At 43.1% G+C, this 24,337-nt stretch overlaps 1 protein-coding gene across 15 annotated transcripts in view; it reads right to left on the minus strand.

Moving 5' to 3' along the window:
* BCAS3 (BCAS3 microtubule associated cell migration factor) overlaps nucleotides 1–24,337 on the minus strand; it is a 299,613-nt gene that overhangs the window by 140,926 nt on the left and 134,350 nt on the right. The window contains exon 24 of one of the 15 annotated variants that reach the window (XM_069033167.1): nucleotides 15,899–16,170. The exons of the other annotated variants lie outside the window; for them this stretch is intronic. Coding sequence (XP_068889268.1) covers nucleotides 16,058–16,170 — 113 coding nt within the window. The 3' untranslated portion in view covers nucleotides 15,899–16,057. Of the gene's footprint in view, nucleotides 1–15,898; nucleotides 16,171–24,337 lie in introns of those variants that run through there. 15 annotated transcript variants of the gene reach the window in all.

Below are 24,337 nucleotides of genomic sequence, written 5' to 3' on the forward strand. Positions count from 1 at the left end.
AGAAAAACCAATGTAAATAGGGATTTGTGACTGGTGAGCAAGCTTTCCATCATAAACAAACTTTCTTTGAGGTTCAAAGAGTTTAGTTAACGATTTAAAGATTTTTTTTCTCATTGTTTTCAATCATTGCCAATTCTTTGTCTACAAGAAAATAGCTTGAAAAAGCTGCTCTTTGTACACATTTTCCAAGTTCTACAAACTACTATAGATATAAACTGTAACCATGGAAAAAACCCCACTGCTGAATTCTGAGAAGGATGTCAAAATTAAAATACCCTGATGATATTGTTAAAATTATAAAGGTTCTCCCTCTCTGGAAGTGCAAAGCAACATTAAAAGAATTTCTTCTCTTTCTGTTGATATCACACTTCTGCATCTCTGTTTACCCAGTGTAACTAATGGTAAGGGATTTCAGCTTCCCAATTATGATATTGCATTGACCTAATTGGGTTTCTGGAGGGCTTCAGGGAATTCCAGCCTTAAAGACTTTGTTCCCACTAAATTAAGAAAGATGTGGAAGTGTGGCCGTTTCAGAAAGGGACAAACGAACCTACAGAGGAATAAATTCTGGAATAAACTGGGCTGGAAAAACACAAACCCCGTGCCTCGAACTGTAAAGGCCTCGCAGCAGCTTGGCTGGGATGAATAAATCAGGAGCCGGGAGAGGGGACGGGAGAGCTCCAAGGGCTGCGGCAGTGCCGGGGCTGCCACTGACCTCCCGCCCAATTACAGCCTCATTGGCAAAGCAAACAAGGAATTATTGGGAATTATTGGCTCTTTAGTCGGGCTTTTCTTCTCCCAGCCCGGCCCCTGGTTCTCATTCTGGTTTTTTCTCCCCTTTTCCTGTTAGGCGCAAAAAAAAAAAAGAAAAACCAAAAAAAACCCCAAATCAAACCAAAAAAAACCCAACCCAAAAAAAAAACCCCAACCCCCAAACAACCCCATCTGCAAACACCTGATATTCATCTGAGTCCTGCAGTTGTACAGTCTTGTTAAATTGTTACCACCTTTTCCACGAGCAGTTTTGGCAATTAACCTCGTGGTCATACACTTCAAAGGGAACAACTGTTGAGTTTAACCTCCTTGAGCTACCACGGATTCCTTTATGATTTTTCTTCAAACACTTTCATCCCCAACAAAAAATGCAGACTGATAAGATTGGTGTTTATTTTTCCATTTTGTCAGTTTATTAGGATGACAAATACCTCGACCAGTCACCACTAGTTTGTGCTCCTCCAAGTCTGTGCAGAAGGAAGCTCTCCTATTAATTCACATTTCTAAGGCAAGGTCTCTGCTTGCTGGAATCCATGGATTTGATACATCTGACCCCTCCTTGCCCCTGTTTGCAAATCTCTCATATATTTCTCACAATGCCTCAAAGCTCCAAAAACAGAACATACAAGTAGAGTTAATGCTGAGGACACGAGATGCCATTACAAATATATATTTTCTATATATTTATTTTGTAAAACCCCACCTTTACTGAGAGACAGGACTACTTTGCACATGGAAAGGGCTAAGAAGATCCCTCCCCCCTCAATTAGAACACCAGTTAACAGGATCAGGATCTGTGTTAGTACAAACCACGTTAACTTTTCCTTCTGTCTAAACTTCTGCCTACAACATATATTAATTTACCAGACCATGCAGCTGCTCCTTAAGCAACTGGATAGCAAATGATAGGAAAGTACCAAAGCAAATACTACAGGAGTGTGATCAGGTTACTTGGAATGTTGTTTCCCCCTGCATTTACATTATGGTATTATAGCACATTTTTTCCTCCAAAGTAAGCACAAAAATGTAAAATGGGTTATTCTTAAGAGAAGCTTTCAAGAGAGAGCCAAAGAATCCCAAAAAAAGTGTCTGAGTGACCTTTTGGTAGGGAGCGAGCCCAGCCAGCCGTGCCGGTGGCCAGGGGAAGCATCACTTTTCTCTGGCTGCAAACTGCCTTGGGTGGGAGAGGGAACAAAATCCCTCTCCAGGAAAAGAATGGAACAAAAGTTTCGGATCTGTCTCGCAGTGCAAGAAGGGGAAGCATTTGGGCAAGCATATGGCATGTGTTTCAGGTTGTGAGGGAGGCAAAAAAAAAAAAAAGAAAATCACGATGTTCCGTGCAGTTCAGACCAAATAGAAAACTTATTCTGACTATTCTCATTTGTCAGAGGCTTTTCAAAACTAAGCAGATCTCTCCATGGCTCTGATGTCAAAGGAGGAAAGAAGCGGTGGGTATTGAGTTTACATTTTTAGGTTCTCTTTCAACTGTTCCCACTTTTAATTTTAATGTGCTTGTCAACAAAATGAGAAACTCCTTCACTCAGGAAAAAAAAAAAAAAAAAAAAAAAGGAGAAATTAGCACATTAAATGATACATGGGTCTGGTGCTATGTTGCACAGTTCAGTGAACCCCTGCACAGATCAGCAAGATGGCTGGAAATGTCTCTTTCCGTCTGTTTTTCATCTCGGAAGGCTGTGTACTCAGCAGAGTGTGAAGAGAGCCTCTCTCCCCTCCGACCGCTCCTGCTCACCCCCCCAAAGCCCCTGCAGCAGAGAGCAGGAACTGGAGCAAATGCTTTTGTGAATTAAGAGATCTTGTGAGCGTAAATTTGGTCAGGCTGCTCCTTTCTGCAGGCCAGCCCCGGCTGCTGCCCCAGGATGTGAACTGTCAGTTCGCATAGCTGGTGATGAGTTGCAGAACCATCAGTAAAGGTGAAGACGGCAGAAGCAAGAAAGATTCAAGACTGGTGGAAATCATTTCACAAGGAAAATTTCAGCCATCAGTGGGAGGAAGCTTTGAAAAATGCTGCCATTTCCGAGTCAGAACGAAGGAAAAATTAAATTACTGCCGGTGAGGCGAGCCAAAGTCGCATCTTACCCTAGGGAGAGGTTTGATAATGGTAAACATTTGACAGCTGGCCTGAAGTTGTTATCTTGTTCTAACAGTTGTTATAGTCTGAGTGAACATTTCTGATAAGAGAACAGAAAGAAAAACACTAACCCATTTTTAATTTCTTGCTCTCTGTATTTTAAGCTGCAGTGCCCAAAGCCAAACAGGTTTGAAGCCGTTTGCCACCATCACTCTGATTAAAGCCTCAGTTTGTACGCCAAGCACTGACCAGGGTTGGGAGTGAACAACATCACTGGGTACAGCAATACCCCAGGAACAATTTAAAATAACTTCAACCCTCTCCCTCCTCTCAATATCCCTTAAATATCCCTCCTCTGTTTCACCACGAGCAATTACAAGAATTAACCCTAAATTAGAGTGAAATTGCAAAAATTAATCAGTTTAAATATTTAACTTCAAGATCTACCACAAAATCTTGTTTCGCTATTACTTTACTTCAAGCTGTTGATGTACAGCCACAAAACTTTAATTCCTTTATTATTCTTTCCTAAAGATTACTTACTCAGACACATTAGAAAGGCAGCAACCTCGGTTCCACCTGAGTGGAGCAATAATGAAAGAAAATCAGTTCTGTTTAAGCAGAAATAGGTACGCTATCTTCACAGGAAATTTAATTATACATCAGATTTTTTTGTGCTCAGTTGTTCCTGACAAAGCACGTATTGAGGAGGGAGCCACGGCTCTGCTCTGTCCTGCCATTAGCAGCTCCTCCTTTAGGGAAACACAGCGTGGATATGGAAAGCACATTACATGTATGTCAAAATCAAACTACCATCCTGGCAGAGAAACATGGGCTGCTTGGGGTGGTTTGTTATTTTTCTTTTTTAAATCAGGAATGAATTTCTGAGCTGTTTAACGCAGCTTAACCTCACAGAACATGTACACAAAGCATTTACCTCCCATTAAAAATAATTAAGATTAATATTTACCATGGCTATTAAACTCTGTTTAATAACTTACTGATATGGACTGAGGGTAAATCTTCCTATCCCTGAGTACCTAAAGCCTCCCTGCCCAACGTGCCTCCTTCTGCAGGGGCAGGCCCAGGGACAGCTGACAGATAGGTTTTCCCTGACGGTTATGATCCCAATCCCAACCCCAGGCACAGGATAAAGCCCCAATTAGACAGGCAGCATGTGAAGCTTGTCCCTTAGACACATAAATTAACTCCAAAACTCTTTCTGTATCTCCTGCATTAACAGGTAGAAAGTGTTTCATTACTTTTTCCAGTGACTCTGCCCCACTCTTAAAGCAAGAGTGTATAAATTGATATTAAAGTATGGTATTTTGAGAATGTTTCAAAGTAAGGTCAAACTCGTATTAAAAACCTACTAGTGTAGGCTAAAATAACAGTCTGGCTGAGCAGCCCTCGGTGCATCTGGGTTCAATTACCCACTACATCCTTGCTATGTTTTCTACCAGCAAGAACAACGCAAGCAAGGCTCGGAGTTCACGGATAATGTCAAAGTTAGGTTACTCAGAAGAGGAATGAGATAAATCATCCAAATATCACAGTCATATTGGCAGCCCATTTTTCCCCCCCTTCATCACTGCAAGCAGCACAATGTTGCATAACAACAAATAGAGGACAAAAGTCCTCACCTCGGGAGGAAGAGTGAACCCAGCTGGAGTCCTGCTCTCTCACACACACTGGGAGTGAAAAGCACACGCTGAAACGATGGCTCAAAAGAAGGAGGCAGAACCCAACCTAATGCGCAAAGCAAACAAACACGATTTACCACACTGGCACCCTGACTGAGTCCTTTTTTTTGGTGTTTGACCCTGGAACAATGAGGCAGGATTAACATTCATTATTTGCATTCAACGAGCTGTCATGGGGAGCAGGAACTGCTCCAGCACCAGCCTGAGAAACAAGAGAGGCTGGGGCACTTGTGGAATCATTGGCTCTCTCCTTTCTGACCCACTCAATGGTGCCCAAACTTTGACCAAATACACGCCCCCCATGTCTTGCTTTCATGTTTCAAGCTGGTTAACAAGGATTTAAGAGCTGGGTGGGTAAACAACAAACTGGGGCTCCACTCAGCAGTGTCCTGGCTAAAGAGGATGCTGGACTGGGAGCAGCCATCTCTGGGATCCCATCAAAATCAGGCTGCCACATCCTACACAAATGGCACAAGGCAGACTCCAATGTCACCAGTCCTCCCAGGGGACAGCTGCCACATCCCTGCACCCCACCTCGACCTCCCCAACTGGTCCCAAACTGGGAGGCTGTACTCAGACCCTGCATAAAATCACAGCAGTGTCTCTGTCTGCAAAGGCAGACGCTCCTCCAGGGAACGGGCAGATTGTCCTTCGCTTCCATCAAGGCCCATAAAAAAAGCAATTGTCAGTAAAGTTGCTCAAAATTATGTATGTTCTGGGAATGCTGCACGAAGTATTTTTAAAGCAGCATGTTTAATTCTGAACAGCTCTATATGAAACATGGCAAAAGGCAGCAATAAATCACCAGCATCAGAACTGCTTTTGTGGTGCACGAGGAGTTAGTTTATCCATTCTGGAATTCTGTTTGCATCAAAGTAATAACGCATTTGCAAAATGATCAAGCAGGTTAAATTTAGAGGAAAACGTGTTTGTCAGAACACTTCCAAATTAGAACATAACAAGATTTTACAATATCCAATGCTCCATTATATACATACATTATAAATTCGTGTTGCTGTAATGTACCTAATTATATAAGGTCATTTCTTATAGAAAAGCACAGGTATAAAAGTTTGATGCCAGAACAGTCTGGCTGTTTATTAATTTACTATTGCAGATGAGAAACCCTCCTCTGACTGTTACAGGGACGGATGCAACACACTCCTGCATTCCAGAAAAGCAACCTGCCCAGCTTACAAAATATTAACCAGCCTCCAGAATGCCAGGCTGGGGGCACCCCAAGGCTCAGCCCCTTCTCCTGTCTGTGCAGGAGCCTCCTCTCCCTCTCCCAGCACTCGCCCTGTGCTTACTTGTTTCCCTGGAGACCAGCATTTACAATGAGGGCTATAAATACACACAGTAATTAGGCATCTTTTGAAGCAAACCTTCCAAGCCATTTGCCATCTCAGGAATGTTTTAACTTCTGGAACAGAGAATGATCTTGGTTGAAAAAGAATATGAATGCAGCTCTCAGATGTGCCCAGAGCAACAGTGAGGGAGAACTGTGAGGGGAAAGTCATCCCTGGACAGGTCATCACTACTGCCAGGGAACGGAAAATTCTGTCAGTGAATCCAGACTTTGCTGCCTATTCTCCCACTGGGAACAAAGCTTAATATCACTGTGAATCACTAGAGAATATGAAACAGAGATTAAAAACTTACTTCTCACAACCTACTGCTAATGGCCAAGGAAAGGTCCTAAAACATCAGCTGATGCTGAAGGAACTGAGCCAGCAGCTGCTCCAGACCTTTGCCTGCTCTGTCAGCTCCTTGCAAAGGCTATAGGATTTACACAGCTCCTTTTGCCAAGTTGTGGTGGAGATCTATCAGCATTCAAAGAAGTAATTTACACTTTGTTGAGCTCAAATTATCCACACAGTTCCTATTTGCTAAACAGGGAGGTGCAGTTTGTCTACTAAACAACAAATAATTTATTGACTGCATAGGCCAGCTTGGACAGGACATGGAGCAGCCTGGTCCAGTGGAAGGTGTCAGGAGTAGAATTAGATGAGCTTTAAGGTCCCCTCCAATCCAAACCAGTGCAGGAGTCTGTGTTTTGTTGCTTCCAAGGCAAGCAAAGCAAACTGGAAAAATGTAGAGGTGTGTGCACACAGACAGATGCAGTAACAATACCTTTTAACTCCAGCAGATTCTCTCTCATATCCTTTAATTTTATTTATTTTGACTCTTTCATCTTTTCATGTGAAGGCTTCAAGATTGCCTTTCAAATACTGGCTTCAAATAATGAAATAGTATCTTCAGCAAAAAGCCCCGGTATTTTAGGCTATGATTGAAGATACCCATTTACATCAGTGGAATTTCAACTTCGCCAAGCACTGAGCACTTCTCCAGCCAGGAAAAAGGAACTTCTTTTGCACATAGAACTTAAATAAAACTTTGGCAGGTTGGGCATTAATGACCAGAGAAACAGAAGATTCATATTTAGTTCTCCCTGATCCTTAACATCTGACTGGTACAGTGGTAAGTCAAATAAAACTCCATGACGAAAACGAAGGTTTCAGGTGCAAACAGTTAAATACAGCCTTGCAGGGGAGAACAGAGTTTCCCCTGGCTGCCTCTTGGAGTCCTGCAAACCACCAGGAGCAGACAGACTTTTCAGCAGGTGACACGGAGCATCAGAACCACGCTTGGTACTTTGGCACAAACTGGCTTACAGGGTACAGTGACTGATGCCTGCTTTTATGGCTTGATCTCGTTACACCCAAGTCAAATTCGAAATTCCCAAGGAAAACCACCCCTCACATAAGACAAGGTAATTAAATATTGAAACACACAATATATAAACCCCAAAGCAGTCACTGTTTGCCTGCTGAATGCACTGGGAAGAACTCGAGGCCATCAACTGTGCAAGGGGAAGAGATGAGGTCTTCCCTCACAAGACAGTTGTCATGCCTGCAGGGAACCTGTGTGGGGCTGAATTTACTTCCAGATTTTCAACCCTTCCCTTGCAAGCTGGAATTAGGAGTTCTGGCACAAGGGGGCTGAGGAGGTGCATCTTAGGAAGAACAAAGGGAAATAACTTCAATACAACCCTGAGCAGGCAGAATTGTCTTTGGTAAAAATGCTACTCCTCTGGCCACGGGGTGTAAGTATCTGCTCTTATCTAATACAAAGCTCCTTTTGAAGCAGGTGGTTTGGGTGCCAGTGCTGGTGCTCCTGACACAGAAGAAAGGGTGGCTGAATGCAGCAAAAGCTGTGTCTGATCTGCATCACTTTGAACCATAAAAGCAGAGGGAGAACAGAAGGGAAGCCAAGTGCTTAATACTGGACAGCGACTTCCTTTAAACCTCTTCCACTGCCTAATTAACTGCAGCAAACCTCCCTTGTCACAGCAGTGGGTGCTGGGTGCTGGTGCAAAAGCACCACTGAAGCTACTTAGTTCCTTAAAACAGATGTAAAGGGTAAGTTTGTGTAGAATTTAGCCAGCATTTCTTAAGTGGTTACTTTTATTTCTGTAGTGTTGGAACTGCTGAGGTGTCATGATTCACTGAGGAGCAGCCATCACTCACCCTGGTATTTATGAAGAATTCATGGTGACAACTCGTCAGACACTCTGGCATCATTCTGAAGCACCATGACTTCCACAACCATCTGGGAAGAGTTGGGGACTTCATTTCTGGTGCATTAAGAATGAAGGTAGGGTTTTTATGAACATTCAACTTTCTTTTCTATTGAGCCTTTAGGGATGTGAGATCCTTCAACTTTTTACAAGAGAGCTTTGTGCATCAGAATGGACAAGTGTGCATCCTTGAGTCCATACTTGAAGACTGCTTGCCCAAAATCTTGGTCAAAGAGGCTACTGAGCAGCTCAGAAATAAGAATCCAGGAGATATCAATTCTGGCACAGCTGAGAAGAGTTGCTGAGATTTGCAGAAGGATCACATCCCCTAACACTGAATTTCACCAGAAGGAACTCAGACCAAGCCATCCCTGTTCAGGATGATCCTTCTGAAGAGCTCCTGCAGATGGAGCACACACAGAATCCCAAACTGCTGAACACAGCTCCATCCTGGAATTTGCAAATTATTTTTAAACACTTTACATGTGATTATGCCTAATGAATAAACAAACACACATTTACGACAGGGAGATGTTACGGTTCAAAAAAGCAATACATCATCTTTCAGCTACCCTTTCTTAAAGCCCTAATAAGCCTGTGCATAAATCAAACCCTTCCTTGCTTGGATAGACTCTCACTGAGACGTGCCCATGGTGCTAATTCAGAGAAGAAAACGCTCTTATTCCAGGCCACTGCAGTGAAGTGACATTTACCTAATGCAGCTATAAATTTCCTGATAATTAGTGGGCAGCTGATGGTGATGCAAACTGACTAGTGCAGCAATGCCAGTCTCAAACTAGCTCTCCAACACCCACAAGTTAATCAGATTTGAACCCAAAAATTTCCAAAATTCTGACTGGTGCAATGGCTCAGGGACAAAGGCTGCTGCCACCGAGCTTCCACCAGTTGCTGTGATCTCTTCATGGTCCAGACACTGCTACTAACGAGATGTAGCTCCCCTAAACACTCAGTTTCTCACATCAAACAACTCACATGACTTTTCACTTAGCCACATGTAATCAGCATTTCCTGAATTCTCTATGATTGTGGCGCAAACATAGATTAGTTCACTCGGAACTAAAACAATGGAATTCTGAGGGGTACAAAATGGTGCTTTCAAGAGTAACTTTTAAAACTTTCAAAAGCCACTTCTAAAATTTCACAACCAGTTTTGAAAGCTTCTGATGTCTATCAGGATTTTCAAAGTTAAGTACGTGAACAATTACAGTTTTAAAATGAAGTTAAGAAACCTGGCATCAAATCACACAACCCTTCACTCATCACAGTCTCCAATGCTGCTTCATTTTATGTCACTACCCTGAAAAGTAATTCAGTTGGACAAAAAGATATTAAGGAACCCTGATTTTTGTTTTCTTTTTCCAACCTGATGCTGAACAATGTTTAAATTCGAATACATTGGGAGTATCAGAATTAGAATCAGTACAAGACTGATTAAAGAGCAGCCTCAGATGCACAGCGAGTTCATTTAACGCTGCAAGAACTACCACGGAAGTTGTAAGTAGCTTCTCAGACAGAGAGAAAACACAGACCCATCCTTTAAAATACTTTCTCAAAACAGTCTTTGACCTTTTGGGTGCATCATGAACAAGGCCAGTCAATCAGAGGAAACCCTTCTCCCTGATTTTTTCTTGGATGAACTGCTCCTTTATCACACTATTCTAGGAAGAAAACAACCCAACCTTTCGGCACAATAGGTCAGAATGTTGTTCTAAAGCAAAGCATGAGCTCAAATTTCATTAGAAAGTTAATTAACATTTGGAAAATACCCTGAAATTCTCACTGAATGCAAAGGGCCATCCACATATTCTCACTGGTCAGGAAGTGTCCAGCTCTGCATGTGATTCCCAGAGGAAGGGAACAAGGACTGCTGGCACTGCTGTAGGGATGGCACAGGAACAAGTGCAAAGTCCACGGCTCACAGTGTCACTGCTGCTCTGATGAACACTCCTACAACAAATACAGGTCCTCCCTGCATCAACAGCATCCTCACACGGGCACAAATCTGACAAGAAAGTAACTGCAGAGCGGAATGCAAACACCAATAAAGGCAGGGCACGTTTTTCCACGTACTCAGCTTTTACTTCATACACTAATTATAGCCCAGGCTGATCTCTGAAAGTGGAAAAACCCAAAGAATTAAAAACAAAAAAACTACAACAGGGTGAAATAATTGCATTTATTTTTGTTCTGAGTTCCTGGTTAATAGAAGTGTCAGACCCTGCAGAACCTACCAGTGTGCCTTTGAGACTTGTCCCTAGTTACATGTCCAACACTAGATAGGAACTTTCTGACCTCTCTCTGATTTAAAGCCTGGTTTGTAAGCATTACTTTTGTCATTCTTTTTCCTTATTAAAAAGGGCAGTGAGGAAAAAAGATGATTAAAGATATCAAACAAACACCAAACCTCCTGTGAATGGACTGCTGGAAAATAAAGTACGATTTAATGACGTGAGAAATTAGATGAAACTGTCAAGTTTAAAGAATCTTAAAATGGTTAACAGGTCAAAACATAAAAACTTCTTTATGTATAGAGTGAATATAAAGGGAACATGGTAAGTATCTGCCAAGGGTTAATTGCAACCCTGCATGAAAAGCAGTTAACAAGTGAGAGTTAGAACACCCAGGAGGAAAAGAAAAATTTTTCCAGTGCCATGAGAAATAAACAACAAGGGGGAAATATTTCCTTTGGCCACTGTTACCTCCTCTCCAAAAGCTCAGAGGAGCAGTGGGAATGCCAAGGCCTGGTTTGCTCTTGACTCCCTCTGAAACATTTGTCTTCATTACCACTCTTTTTAATCAGGGCTCCTTCATGAGTGTTTCTGCTCAGCCCCCAAGGGGCAACTCTCGGCTGCGATAAATCAGCATCCATACCGCAAGTCACTAATCAGCACTCTCAGGGAAAGAATAACAGTGAAGTGCAGACCACTAAAGGCTTGGAGGAACCTGAAGGCTCAGTGGCCTCAAGGAAGAACGGCCCACATCAAAATAATCAGCCACTGAACCATCCCTACCTTCTAGGCTTAGCAGGACTCGCACTCGCAGATATTATTTAAAAGCCTTCTGCACACAAATTGTTCTCACTGGATAAAGGGACTTTATTGATAAAGAGGGAACGGGCTCTCACCCTTGAGCTTGGTTCCACTAATTCAGTGGATTGCACTTGTGCCTCCTGCTAGAAAGCATTCAGGGAAACAAACTTGGTAATGGATACCTCGTGCTGCCATCAAACCATTTCTAGAGGAAAAAAAAAATCAGTGTACAATGAACTGAAAGAGGAGGAAAAGGAAATGGATAGAAGATATCACATTCCCAAGGCACCTCATGTATTACTGCAATGGAAGAAGAAAGGATTTTGTCCATTTCTTTTGTTTTCAAAGGTTATTTATAAACACAACTAAACAAACGTCATCTCAAATGGAAAATATCTGCATAGGTTATCTGTGCTCACACCCACCTCCCTGCGTCCAATCCCTTTAAAACTCTGCACGATGTTCCAACTGCAGAAACAATTAATATTTCAATAGTTGTTATTATTCTTTAAAATTGTCCAAATGCCCAGCTCTGCGTCAGTGCTTGCCAAGGACATCACAGAAAAAAGCTGAATGCACACCCAAGCCCTTGTGCCTCCCCCAGCTGCCAGCACCACTGAGAAATAACCCTGAGCTGTAAAACTGAGCACTGGCACCCAAATTAGCAAACTAAGCATCCTCCCATCCAATGGCTGTTGAACAAAAATCCTGGAACAAGCTTTTCCAAAACCACAATTGCAATCCAGTGTTGGGGTTTTTTTCCCTGTTAAGATTCATCTCTATGGTACCTGGAAATCTGGCCCACGGAGATAAAGCAATTATGGAAAGATCACAGGAAAAAAAAAGAATCTTCCACTGTTCCTACATCCAAAGCTCAGGAAGGTCCAGGAATCACATCCCTCCAACGAGCTGACTCCAGCACTGAAATTCAGGTTAGTGTAGGAAAACCTCCAGTCCTAAACCAACAAAGCAGAATTATTTACTGTGGTCTACTTTCTTTCCTTGAATTTTTGGGCTATAAAACTGTAGGATGGATTCATTTCGAGCTGGGAGGTGAAGAGGGTCTCCATGAGGGTATTAAAAAGCCTCCTCATGGCCCAGAGTGACAGTACTTTGTGCCTGACCTCTGCCAAACTATTCCCAAAGCAACAGAAAGCACCACTGGGATAGAGCAGCTTCTGACTGAAGGTTTAATCCTGAACACCAAAAAGGGAAAGAAAGAGAGGCAACCTTTGCTGTGAACTCATCGTGAACCTTCTGCAGAGTTCCAGGCTCCCACCCAGGTTTATTACACTTAAAGGGGTTACCCTAAGCAACATAAAATATTTACTATGGTAATCAAAATACAAGTGAATAATCTGCTAATTATGCTTACTAATTAATACTCATTTGAATTTCTGAGTTATCTAAGTAGGAGCATGGAGCATTCAGTTAAGGGGACACACTGTGCTCCAAAGTCCAATCTTTTGAGCACTATAAATAGGTGGTTTAGGAAAGTTAGAGCCGGGTTCTATTAGAGGAGCTGCTAAACCAGAGCGTGGAATGCAGCAAAAATATTCCCTCCACCAACCATGCTCCGTTACTTCAAAGAATTCAATATACCCCAGTGCTCCTTTCTCAGAGATGAAAATCATCATTTTAAGTTGTCTGGTCCCACTCCACTTAAATGATCCTTTAATTTCCTTTCTGATCCCCGAGCCCTCAGGTGGCTCGCGCGGCGCTCCGTGCCCGGGGTCGCATGTGAAGTTCACAGCTCCTCTGCTGAGCTCCTGATCCTCTCCCCAAGCAGCCCTTTCCTGTCTCGCTCTGCCTTGCGTGCTCTGCTCCCCGGCCGCATCAGCTGCCAGCCTCAATCCCTCTCCTGGAACGCCCCTTCCCCCTCCAGCCTGGGCCTGACATCCGGAACTGACTTAGGAAGTGCTCTAATGGTTACCAAATTTTTGGGAACTGCCTCAGCTTTTCGGAGCTGAACATGTGTTCAATGCAGGCAGCATCCACCGGCACCACTTGACCTCACGGCAGCCTTCGACTTGCTGATTTTTCTTTTTTTTTTTTTTTTTTTTTTTTTTAATCCCCCCTCTCCTTGAAAAAACAAGAAAACTTTTACCAGATAACACATGATGTAAATGCAAAATTATGTTGTGAAATGACTGCAAACATGCTGTTTTCCAGATGTTTGACGAGACAGTAAAGAAACAGCACAAAGAAGGGTCAACAGTTTCCGTCAGAGACTCTGCTGAGTTCCACATGAAAAAAAAACCCCAAACCCCAACATTCAGATCTCATAAATTCAAGGGGCTCTGCACGGCTGACAAGCTATTTAGGCTTTAAAAAATAAAACGTGAGGTTCCTCTGTCATCTGCCAAATTTCACTCCATCGATAGGTGGTTAAAAGCCATTTGACTGTTAACATTCTATGAATTTCCTAAACCCATTATTGCCTCAAATACAAGAGACTGCCTGGGAATTGTTGCTCCTGGGAAAAGCTATCTGAGGTAAGCAGGGCTGCCTCCTCTGTTTGCTTATAAATACAAATCTCCCCGCACAAGCCTAAAACTTTGCAGGAGAAAACGATCAAAAAGAGTTGGAAGAAGAGATGAAAGAACAGAGCAGCTGCCAGGCACTTCCCCTTATCCCCACCACGCCAAGAATGACTGACTATTGCCACAAGGAATATCAGCTTTTGTTTTCCAGCAGTTCATCCCCAGCTGATGCCAGAGGCACGGACAGATCACCGCGGCGAGCACGAACGGCACTACCGGCGCGGGGCCCGGCAAGCTGGGGAGCAGGGGACATCTCTGCATCAATCCATCAGGATTGGCAGGGCTGGAATTCCATTTCTTTCCAACTCTGCTTCCTCTTGCAGGACATAAACCTGTCCTTTTGGGCCAGGCCATCAGGAGCTGTGATTATAAGAGTCTTGCTGCGCTTTTCTTCCGTCCCCTTCTCCACTCAAGCAATTTTTACAGAGAACACGACTTGTGATGGGCTGGGTGATGCTTTTTACAGAAACTCAAATAATCTTCAATTTCACATGTTTCTACATAGGAAAACACCAACCATAATTCACAGACAGCTCTGCCAAAGTGGAAGCTACGGCTCCAGACCTACTCATTTCTAAGTGTGGGATCCACTCCGTGCAGAATCACTTTGGATGCCTTTTAAAGACTCGTGGCTCAGTCCCACCCTGTGATGTTTACATGGTGCCTGCAGCTCAGAGAGGTCAGGCTGCTGCTCTGAAAGCAGCACAGCCTCTGTGCAAGCTCCCACCCAGCATTCCATGACGTTCAGGATGCAAGGAAAGGCATCCTGTGAGGATTTTCTACACGAGGATACCGGCAGTGTGATTATAGTGAATTATGGTTTGTCTTTATGTGAAAGCAACACCATTGAAAACAGTTTAACTCCAGACAGAGCATCTGTGCGTGTCTCTGAAACTCCTGGGTCTGTTCTAGCTGCACTGATCAATTCCCCTGCAGACAACCCCAAGCCCACAATGAATTCATTCACTGGATTCAGCAGCCAGGAATAGCCAGTAGTTGGCAGCACAGTTCCTCGACCTCAGCCACAAGCCTTGGGGAAATCTCCCCTGGCTGGCAGAAATCTGCATCTGATGGTATGTTAGGAACATATTTGTTCTCCTTCTCTGCAGTAATCAGGATAAAAAGTTCATGTGCTCTGCCTGCCTCACTGTCAAAGCAGGACGTTCCTCTTCCAGGAGTGTCTGACACAAGAGGAGCTGGGTTTCTCTGTTACTAACTCAGTAAAATCCCCAGCTTGTCCTTTTCTGCGTTATTACAGCACTAAAATATTGCATTCATTGAAATATATACTTATTTTTATTTACAGTGAAGGAAATCATTCACTGGGTTGTGAAAGAGTTAATAAGGAAGAAAATCACACACAGTGCGTGTTAAAGGTTACAGGAATAATCAGTCATTTGAAAAACACTACATAAACATTTTTCCGGATGCAATTTTCAGTCCAAGGATACATTTCCCAGTAGAAATCAGCAGCTAAAAAGGAAATCATTTAGTCTCCATAAGTGCCAAATTGTATCCTGATTTTTCCTGGTCTGGCTCAACTTTCAAAACTAGTGGTTCAACTTCTGCAATCTTTCACCCAATGACTATATAAACACATCCTTATAAGACAGACATAATCCTTGGGTGGGCCAATTTATGTTGGATTATGAAAATACTTAAAGTACAGAATCGTATAATGACTGTTGTCCTTTGGTTTCCACTAAAAGGAAAAAAAAACCCTCCAGCACAGACAGTCTCTGCTCCTTCCAAGGGCTCTCCGCGACAGTCGTCTCTGGCAACTGTGTCAACATCTTCTGAAAGTGATTAGGTACCACTCCATTTATTATTCAGTTATCACAAGCTCTATTTTAATGACACCTAATGTGACATGTATCTATTTTGAGCTTTCACGTGCAGAGGGGGAAAAAAAAATAATCCCTGGTAAATTGTCTGCACGTCAACGTGGTGAGTCCCTGCTGCACGAGGGGAGGGGGGAGAGTTGTTCCCCTCCCCAGCCAGAAGAACAGTTCTCACTCTCAAAAATCCTCTGGCTACTCTCTGTTTGGTTAAAGGTTATATAAATAGTAGCTTTAAGAAGGATAAAACAATCTCCATACAAAGCAAACATATTCATTTGTAATTTATTGCTGCCCGATGCACATATACACATACCCAAGTATAGATGTTAAATCCAAAAAATTATCTGTTCCTGCCCACTTGTACTTCCAGCGATGGAACTGAGGAACAATGGAAACTTTTATTCTTTGTGGAAAGGTAAATTCTGTTTTTTCACTTCCCCTCTGAAACTCTAGAGTTTTTACAGGCAGCTACAAAAGTCAGCGTGTTAAAGCCAACAGTATCCCATCTTCAACACTTACCATGTGGTAGAACAGAACTCTCCTTTCCCTCCAATGTATAAAGTTAAGTGAAAGAAGACATTTTTTCAAGTCTACAGAGAGTAAAGAATAAATTATAGTGATAAGATCTGGAAAAGTTTGGTTGAAGTTAAGAGATTTTCACATCTGTGTCTACACATCCATGTCTTGGGAATAATGTATCTCGAGTACCAGTCACATAAAAATGCAAGAAATTGTTCCTCTCTCAAAGGCAGCCAAATCATTCATTGTACTCATGTCTACACTTTGACTGGTAGCTTCCAGCAGAGATCTGAGCTAGCAAACTACAATGTTTCCCCCTTATTTCAAACCCTGACTATTTAACGTGTGTATGCATTAAAAAATACATAATTAGTAACATATACACAACTTAATTCACCATGGCATTATTCCCTCTTTGAGCTGAATAAGTTAATTTATTCATGCTGTTCAAACATAAACTGAGTGATACTGCAGTGACTCTGCCTGTGACACCATGAGCCTGATTTATACCCCTGAAGTCAGTGACCATCTTTCCCTCTGTTTCTGAGGGCTTTGGGATTCACTGCTTTTCCAGGCAATTCTCACATTGTGCTATGAATAATAGTCCAGTGTGATGTCAACAAGAGCTGAGAAATTACTCATTTATTTAAATAAACGTGGTAATGGCACAGCCTTTCATGAGCCTGGTGCAGAACACTTGGATGCATCTCACGGCAGGAACAGGGGGAACTGAGCTGTTTGAAATGCTCCTTGAGGCTTTTCTGGGCCAGCTCAAGATGGGAGGACAACCAAAAATAAAGCCAAATGTGCAGCCTAACCCTGTACAGGCATTGCCTCCTGCTCAAGTAACAGAAACATGATGCACACCTTGACACACCATTGCACAGCTTTATTCCCAGGAAAGAAAAAGAATAAAATTACTTCAGCCATCAAGACTCCAATGCTTTCCTCTGGTTGTCTAGTACAATGTATGATTTACTTAAAAGACAGATTATATTATGAACCTCTAATTCATAGAAATAACAGTTTACAAAAACCTATATTCCACAAAAACACACACTGAGGTCCTCCAACAACGAAGTGCAAGTATCTCACTTTATTCTTAGTTTTGACAGGACAAAACATTCCAACAGGTTCAGCGGGGCAGAGTTGTAGCAGACATACCAAGAAAGCCCCAGTAGCTCTTTGAGGCACAAAAGAAAAGTTTTTGTTCAAAATCAAGAATTTCTGGCTGACATATTTCACGTTCCTTTCGGATTTAAAACACCCTGCTCTGAAAGCCACCATTATTTACAAGTGAAGAAAGAAAAGGGAATTTGCCCCATTTCTCCCCACTCCTCACTCTGCTATTGTCCCCTGTATCTATTTCCAGGAAGCCAGATTCATTAGGGTTAATCTGCCTACTAAATGAATAAACAAAGGATTTCTCTGTCACCGAGGGGCCAGGTGAGCCGATATCATCTTCTAACACAGAAAATCATCCGCACAAATACAGCGCAGGAAATTACCTGCTGCAATCCCACACCTGGGATCATTTGGCAAGTGCCTTAGAAATGTTGAGTAGATGACTGAAATCAAACCAATTATGTTTTTTTTTTTTTAACGCAGATCTTCTATCAGGAGGAAAAAAAAGGCCTTTCTGAAAATGTGATGTAAAAAGGGCTCGAATGTCTTGGCTTACCTCACTGCTAACAGTTCACAAAACTTCCTCGGATAAAAACGTTATAGGATTTGTGTAATTAAAGTATTCTGCTTCCTCACTAATGACAGTCACCTCTGGCTGTCTCCAGCAGTGCCCACACTGCAAAAACATCAAGGTTTACAAATTGTTGCTGTGAGAATCTAATGAAAGATACAGAAAAAAGGATCTAATGAAGCTGACATAAATACAGTTTCTAATACCACAACATCCACCTGCCCAGGTAACTCCTCACACAGACCCAGCTCCAAGGGCTGTTAGTTCTCACATTTCTGGTGTGTGTCACGTATTTGGGAGTTGACACCTGAAGGATGAGTGAATATCTGAAAAAGGTTCAGATCTTACTTTCCAGATCTTTGCTTCTTGTGGAGAAGTAAATCATAGAACCATGGAATGGTTTGGGTTGGAAGGGACCTTAAAGCCCATCCAGTTCCACCCCCTGCCATGGCAGGGCCACCTTCCACTATCCCAGATTCCTCCAAGCCCTGGCCTTGGACAGTTCCAGGGATGGAGCAGCCACTTCTCCAGGCAAATACTGAGAAATATTGGGAGTAGGAAGAGAAGTTCAGGGAATTTACCAAAAACTCCAAAGATAAGACAGGAGCAAGAATTCCTTCGAGGCAGGGGTGTGAACTGTGCACATGTTACAGCAGAAGAGGAGCCAACACAGAGATTAAGAACTACAGAAAACGCTGAGACAAAGGTGGAAGATGCGCTCAGCAGCTGTGACTGGGGACCATGGAGACAAGAGGAAAACCTGAGGGTAAAGGAAACAAAAATGGGAGAGATCCTGGGATTCAAAGAAAGGAGGCACACCTGGGTAGAAACATAGGCACAAACCCCAAAGTTCGGAGCTTGGCGATGCTATGGAGGAAGAAAGGGCAGGATTTGAAGCTTTGGGACAAATGCTGCTCCCACAACTACACAGCAAAGGGCTCCCTTCCCTCCCGCAAACACGGATTCCGTTTGATGTCCCTTCTACAGCAAGCAAGAAGAGATAAATTAAAATTGAGAAGCTAGAAAGGGCTTTGATCCTATTGCCTGGAAATATGTATAAGAATATTTTCTCCAGACGTACTTTTGCTATATATGGAAACCAAATGCTGACTAATCATACAAACCTTATGGTGCCTGAGCACAGCTGTAATCTGCAGCAGAACACTGTCACAGCGGCCCAGGAAAATGGGGAAAACCAAGAAGTTTGCTGAGAAAGAGGAGAAAATGGTGATCAAAGGCACTGGAGGCCCGATCAGACAAGAGGGAGAGTTTCTAGCTGGTGAGCTTTTAAGATACAAGCGACACATTTATGACTTATTCTTGTATTACTGAACTTCAACAGGCCAAGTAATGATTATCCATTTTCCAAGGGTAGAGAAAAATGATTCTCTCTGAGACCTGCTGACTCAGGACTGCAGTAATGGGATGCAAAAGCCTGAATTTTGGTTTATTGGTTTATAGATAGCACCAGCTGGCAAGGATAGAGCCATTTAGAGCTGTTTATCAGGACATGGCCTCATGTCCCAGGCACTGACAGGGATGGGATGTGGGCAGAAGCTCTGATGTGGCACTGTCACTCATGGTGATGGCCAGGAACAGTCAGGGCTAGAATGTGCCTGAGGAATACAAGGGTTTAATTTCTCTAGGTACTCCTTGTCCTCTGAAATGGGAGAAATACCAACTCAAAGAGCGGCATCAATTCTTGCTTTTCACTTAAAGTGCTCATCAGTATGGCATAGCTAATTAATGCTTTCAATAGGTGTTAAAAATTCCTGGGCTGTAAGGCAGTAAATGCATTATGAGCAGGCAAAGGCAAGTGGCTACAGTTTAGAAGCACAAAGGTGAGATAATGGCCTTCCACATCACTGAACTGCCAACCTCATTTAGCACAAAGCCTGGCATCTGGAGATTTCAAATCATACAGGCGTTTAAAAATATATAGAATGTTAAATTAAATGACAAACACGGGACATGTCACCTTTTAGAGGCAGAAATGTAAAACCAAAGCATATGCTCTCCAACTGTATTTGCTTCAGGATCAGCAATATTTTTGTAACCTCATTAGTTTCTTGACTTGGTTTAAACATGCAAGGATGGATATACAAATAAGGTACAGGTGCTCCACGTGATAGCCTCAATTATAAGTCAATCTTTACCAGCAAAATAAATTAAGAACTGTAAGTTTAACTCTTGTGGAAGGTGAAGACAATGAGGAAAAATTTCTGCAAGTTGTTAGGGATGAAAGTCCCTCTGTATTTTGAGCTCTGAATCGAAGAGGCTTGTGCAAATATCCCAGTTTCAAGCCTACATTTACAAGCACACCCTGTGGCTCTGTGTGTGTCAAACTGTCCCTGACAAGCCCAGGGCTCAGAGGCAGGAATGGACCCAAGCTCAGGTACCCTGGACCCAGTCTGGCTGTGTGACAGAGCCCAGGCTGTGGCTGGCTCCACACAGGGTGGGTTTCAGCGTTGACACCATGTCCTGTCACCGCTCCACTGGGAGAGTGCCACAGCAGGGCAGCTCTGTGGGACGAGGGGAAGGTGACAAACCCCACTCCCCAGCACCATTTGGTACCTCTGCATGGTGCTGCTGCTCTTGAGAGCCCACCTCCATGTCCCCCTGAAAAAGGGGGGCACCCCTCACCTGCCATCCCCGTGCCAGATCCGTGTCCTCCCGGCACGCGCCGTGACCCGGAGCAGGCGTTTGCACTTCACGCCTTGCACAATCCTCACTGAAGGGTTATTAAAAGGCCATAACTAGGCCAATAAAGCTGCATTTTATTTGTTCACGCACAGCAGTGGGGCAGTGCTGCCTGCTGATGGCACTAAGCAAAACATCACACCCCCAGTCCAAAACCTTCTTCAACTCCTGCTGCAGAAGTGCGTCAGTTACAAGTTTAACAGAGAGCAGGTAAGGCTGAAAAATCAGATCAGATAGAGCTGGTGCCCCACTACCTTCCCCTCCTCATCCCCTATCAGAAACAATTTTATAGCATGGGAAATATTTGATACCATCTAATGATCACCAATTAATAATCTCACTGAGCATCTTTAAGCTGTGCATCCTCCTAAGGACCTTCTTCCATAGGGATGGATTATCTTCCTTGGCAGGCACTCTAGGACCAGCACAAACCAACTGCAACATAATTTAATTTTCTTTTTGTCAGGCAGATTCACAAAGTTTCAATCACATTTCATTGTACAGAAAGGAAAAAGCATGAGCCAAACTTTGAAATAAAATCATGAAATAGTGAAGCACTGCTGGCATTTCAGCTTACTGGGCATCAAAGTTTAAACTTTGCTTTCAACCTCAGTTTTCCAAACACGCTGTCACTCACCATAATATGGGTTAAAAATAAGAGAAAGCAAAGATGAAATGTAAATGATTTAAATGCATGCATATGTTCTTTTGTAAAATGCATAATGCAGCTGCAAGGTTTTTCCTCATATTTTGGACACAAATCAAGGGGGAAATGGCTCACTTATGATACAGTGAATTTTTTATCTAACTTCAGTGCTAAAATGTAGCTCCCTGTAAGCATTTCACTGTATATTTGGTTGGGGTTTTTTTAGAGCTTAAATACAAACACCAAAACCAAAAGACTAACACCAGAGCACTTTCTGCTTCTCCAAATTCTTTCACAGCAACTTTCTACTTGTTAAAAATCCACCAGCAACACAAAAACTTTGCAGATGATCTCTGGCCATTCATTACATTTGACATTCAGTCACAAGTAAAATTATTCTTGCTTTTAAAATGTATTCTAAGTGATGGGCAAACAGTAGAGCACACAGAGGTTTGCTCAGCATTCCTGCTGTAAATAATAGAGGTGAAAATCCTAATTAATGGGAACTGCAAGGAGCTAGCAGGATTCTTACTGCAAGAGTGGCTTCTCCTGCTTTTTTTGTATCAAGGCAAAATTAAGGAGGTAGCACCTTTCTGGAGTAGTATAGTCAGGATTCTTTGTAGTGTCCCCAAACTGAAAGAAGCTACAAATGACAGAGATTGCAGCTCCTGCCCTGCCTGTCTCACATCAACAGCACCGAGACTTGGAGCAGAGGAAATGCAACACAAAAGGGGATGGCAGAGCCAGTTACCAAAACTCCCACCACTCCAACCCGTGCCAAAGCCTCGCAAATTCCAGGAGTTATCCCGCAGTCCAGGTGGGTTGTAGGGAGCCAGGGCCAGCTGTGCCTGGGACAAACGGCCAGGCAGCGAGCCCTGCTCCCGAGCAGATGTGAGCCCCAGGGAAAGCAGCTGTGCCGGAGCCCCCGGGGTGTTCCACACCAGGCACAAATGGTTGCCCGCTGCTGCTGGAGGGAAGTATCAGGGAAGAAAGGCTTGGCAAGCCTGGGATTTCAGAAGAGGACAGGCTGCACCCCACTTGACCTGGGGACATGGGATTTTTGATAGGACTATTACAATTGCAGAGCTTATAAAATATATTTGGAAAGGCTTTCGTGTTGGTTTTGGGATAGGATACGAAGGCCCCAGGAATCCACTCTGAGGCCTTAAATCTGTGGCCAAACTCCAGCAAAAACCATATGTTGTTCCTATCAGCACCTTTTGCTTTCCCACTGCTCCATTTTCCAGGCCCACACCGAGCAGAGACTCGAGGCACCAGGGCTCAGGGACCACCTCTCACCTGGAGAGAAATATCAGGATAATGATGGCAATAATCCCAAACCTGTTTTCTGTCATTTGCTGACTGCCCTGCTTGTTTTCACCTTCACAAGGGGCTCAGCACCAGGTTTATGCACACATGGAGGGCTTGGCTTCACGCGCTCCCTCGGAGACTCCACGTTCCTTTTGGAAGGAGGTGAGTCCCAGGTGGGCTGTTCCAAGCAGGAATAAAAGCCCCACAGCTGGAGGTTGGGACCTCCAGGACTCTCCTTGCACACAAGAGCAGCTGAGAAGGACGATGGTGACAATCAGGGACTCCTTTCACCCCGTGCTTCCACCCCCTGCTCTCTGCAGCAGCCACTTGCTGGCACCAGCTTTGGCTTTTCGGAGCTCTCCAACCAGAGCTGGAGCAGTAACCAGCACCCAATTTAGCCTGAGTTGTAATAAAAAGTGAAAGTTAAAAGCAGTGCAAGCAGCAGATAAAGAACTATTAAAATCTGGCTGGGGTGATGCCAGGGATGGAGTCCAAGGCAGGGGAGGAGCCAAAGCTCCAAGCCAATGGGTATCCCACAGTGTTGGATAATTAAGGAAAACAAAATATTTTCCATCTGTTTCTTTACCCCTTACGTCACCGAGGCAGTAAAATATATACACAAGTAAGCACCAACAGGCTGTATTTCAACTTAGATAAAAATATTTATTCCCAGCAGAGAATATCTTTACTCCAGCGAGTAGCCAGGGTGAGGAGGCTGTGATTGGAACACTCTCAAGGAACTAAACTCCACCTTAGAGTAGATGAAATGCCTAAATGGCTAATTTATCACACCAAATAGCTCAGTTATATGTGTCACACACCTAAATCCACACTTCTGCTCACTTAATCCTTATTACACCTTATAATAGCAGACAATTGTTAAAACCTGCTCTTTTTGGACTAACAGTGGTGAAAACAAGTGCTTATGCTGATATTACATTGGAAATAACAGCAGGAGGAAAGACAAAAGGAAGAGTCTGCAGAGCCCTGAGGACAAGGGCTGATGTTCTGGAACACCTCCTGAAAAGAGGGGAGGACAAGCTGGAGGATCTCAAGAGGACCAGAACCAGAATCCTGATAGCTGAAACCCTTAACATCTAACACAGACTGCAGGCCAAAGTGGCAACAAGAAATAATGAGGCATATTTAGATGTTTTTCAAAGCAAACATGGGAAATGGTGAGCAAATACTTCGAAAGATAAATCCTAATTTAGTGAAATCACTAATAAGGATGTTTCTATTATAAGCTGGTTACAAATGAAGCTTTCCCTGAAACAAAACTCACTCCAAAATTCAAATACTCTTCTTTTAACTTGCACATCCATTTTAAGCCCATTTTAAGCAGTACAGATTAATAGATAAGCTTAGAATATGTTACAAGCTTATAAAAATATAAAGATTTGCAAAACGATTCCTTTAAGCAGGGTAGGAAAAGAGCAGAAATGTCAATGCACACGCTGCCTGCAAATACCAGTGGTGTGTTATTTCTGTGCAATCTCTCAAAACACAAGTACAGACACTGAGGTTTCTGGATCTCTTGTAAGTTTAACAGTAGCTGGGAGCTCTTAGATCTCCAGCTATAATAAATATTGTATCCTACAGGAGCCCATCGGGAATCTCAGCTCATGTGTTGTTCCACAGAAGATTGTGGTGTCAGATATGATTAGAATCAACACTTCCCACTTATTCAGAGCTTTAAAGCTACCTACACACCACATTAACAGCTGTTAATGAAAGATAATTAAGGAGCACATAAGAATCTCATATTAAGAAGGAGGTTTTGTTAACTAGTGCAAAATACCCAGGATAATAAGATTTTTTTTTTTCCCCTAAATAAGCCCAAGGCATTTCTGTGCTTAGACCATGCTCCAGCCCACTGCTATTT

This window comes from Aphelocoma coerulescens, chromosome 19 (genome assembly GCF_041296385.1).
Source record: "Aphelocoma coerulescens isolate FSJ_1873_10779 chromosome 19, UR_Acoe_1.0, whole genome shotgun sequence".
Lineage (NCBI taxonomy): Eukaryota > Metazoa > Chordata > Aves > Passeriformes > Corvidae > Aphelocoma > Aphelocoma coerulescens.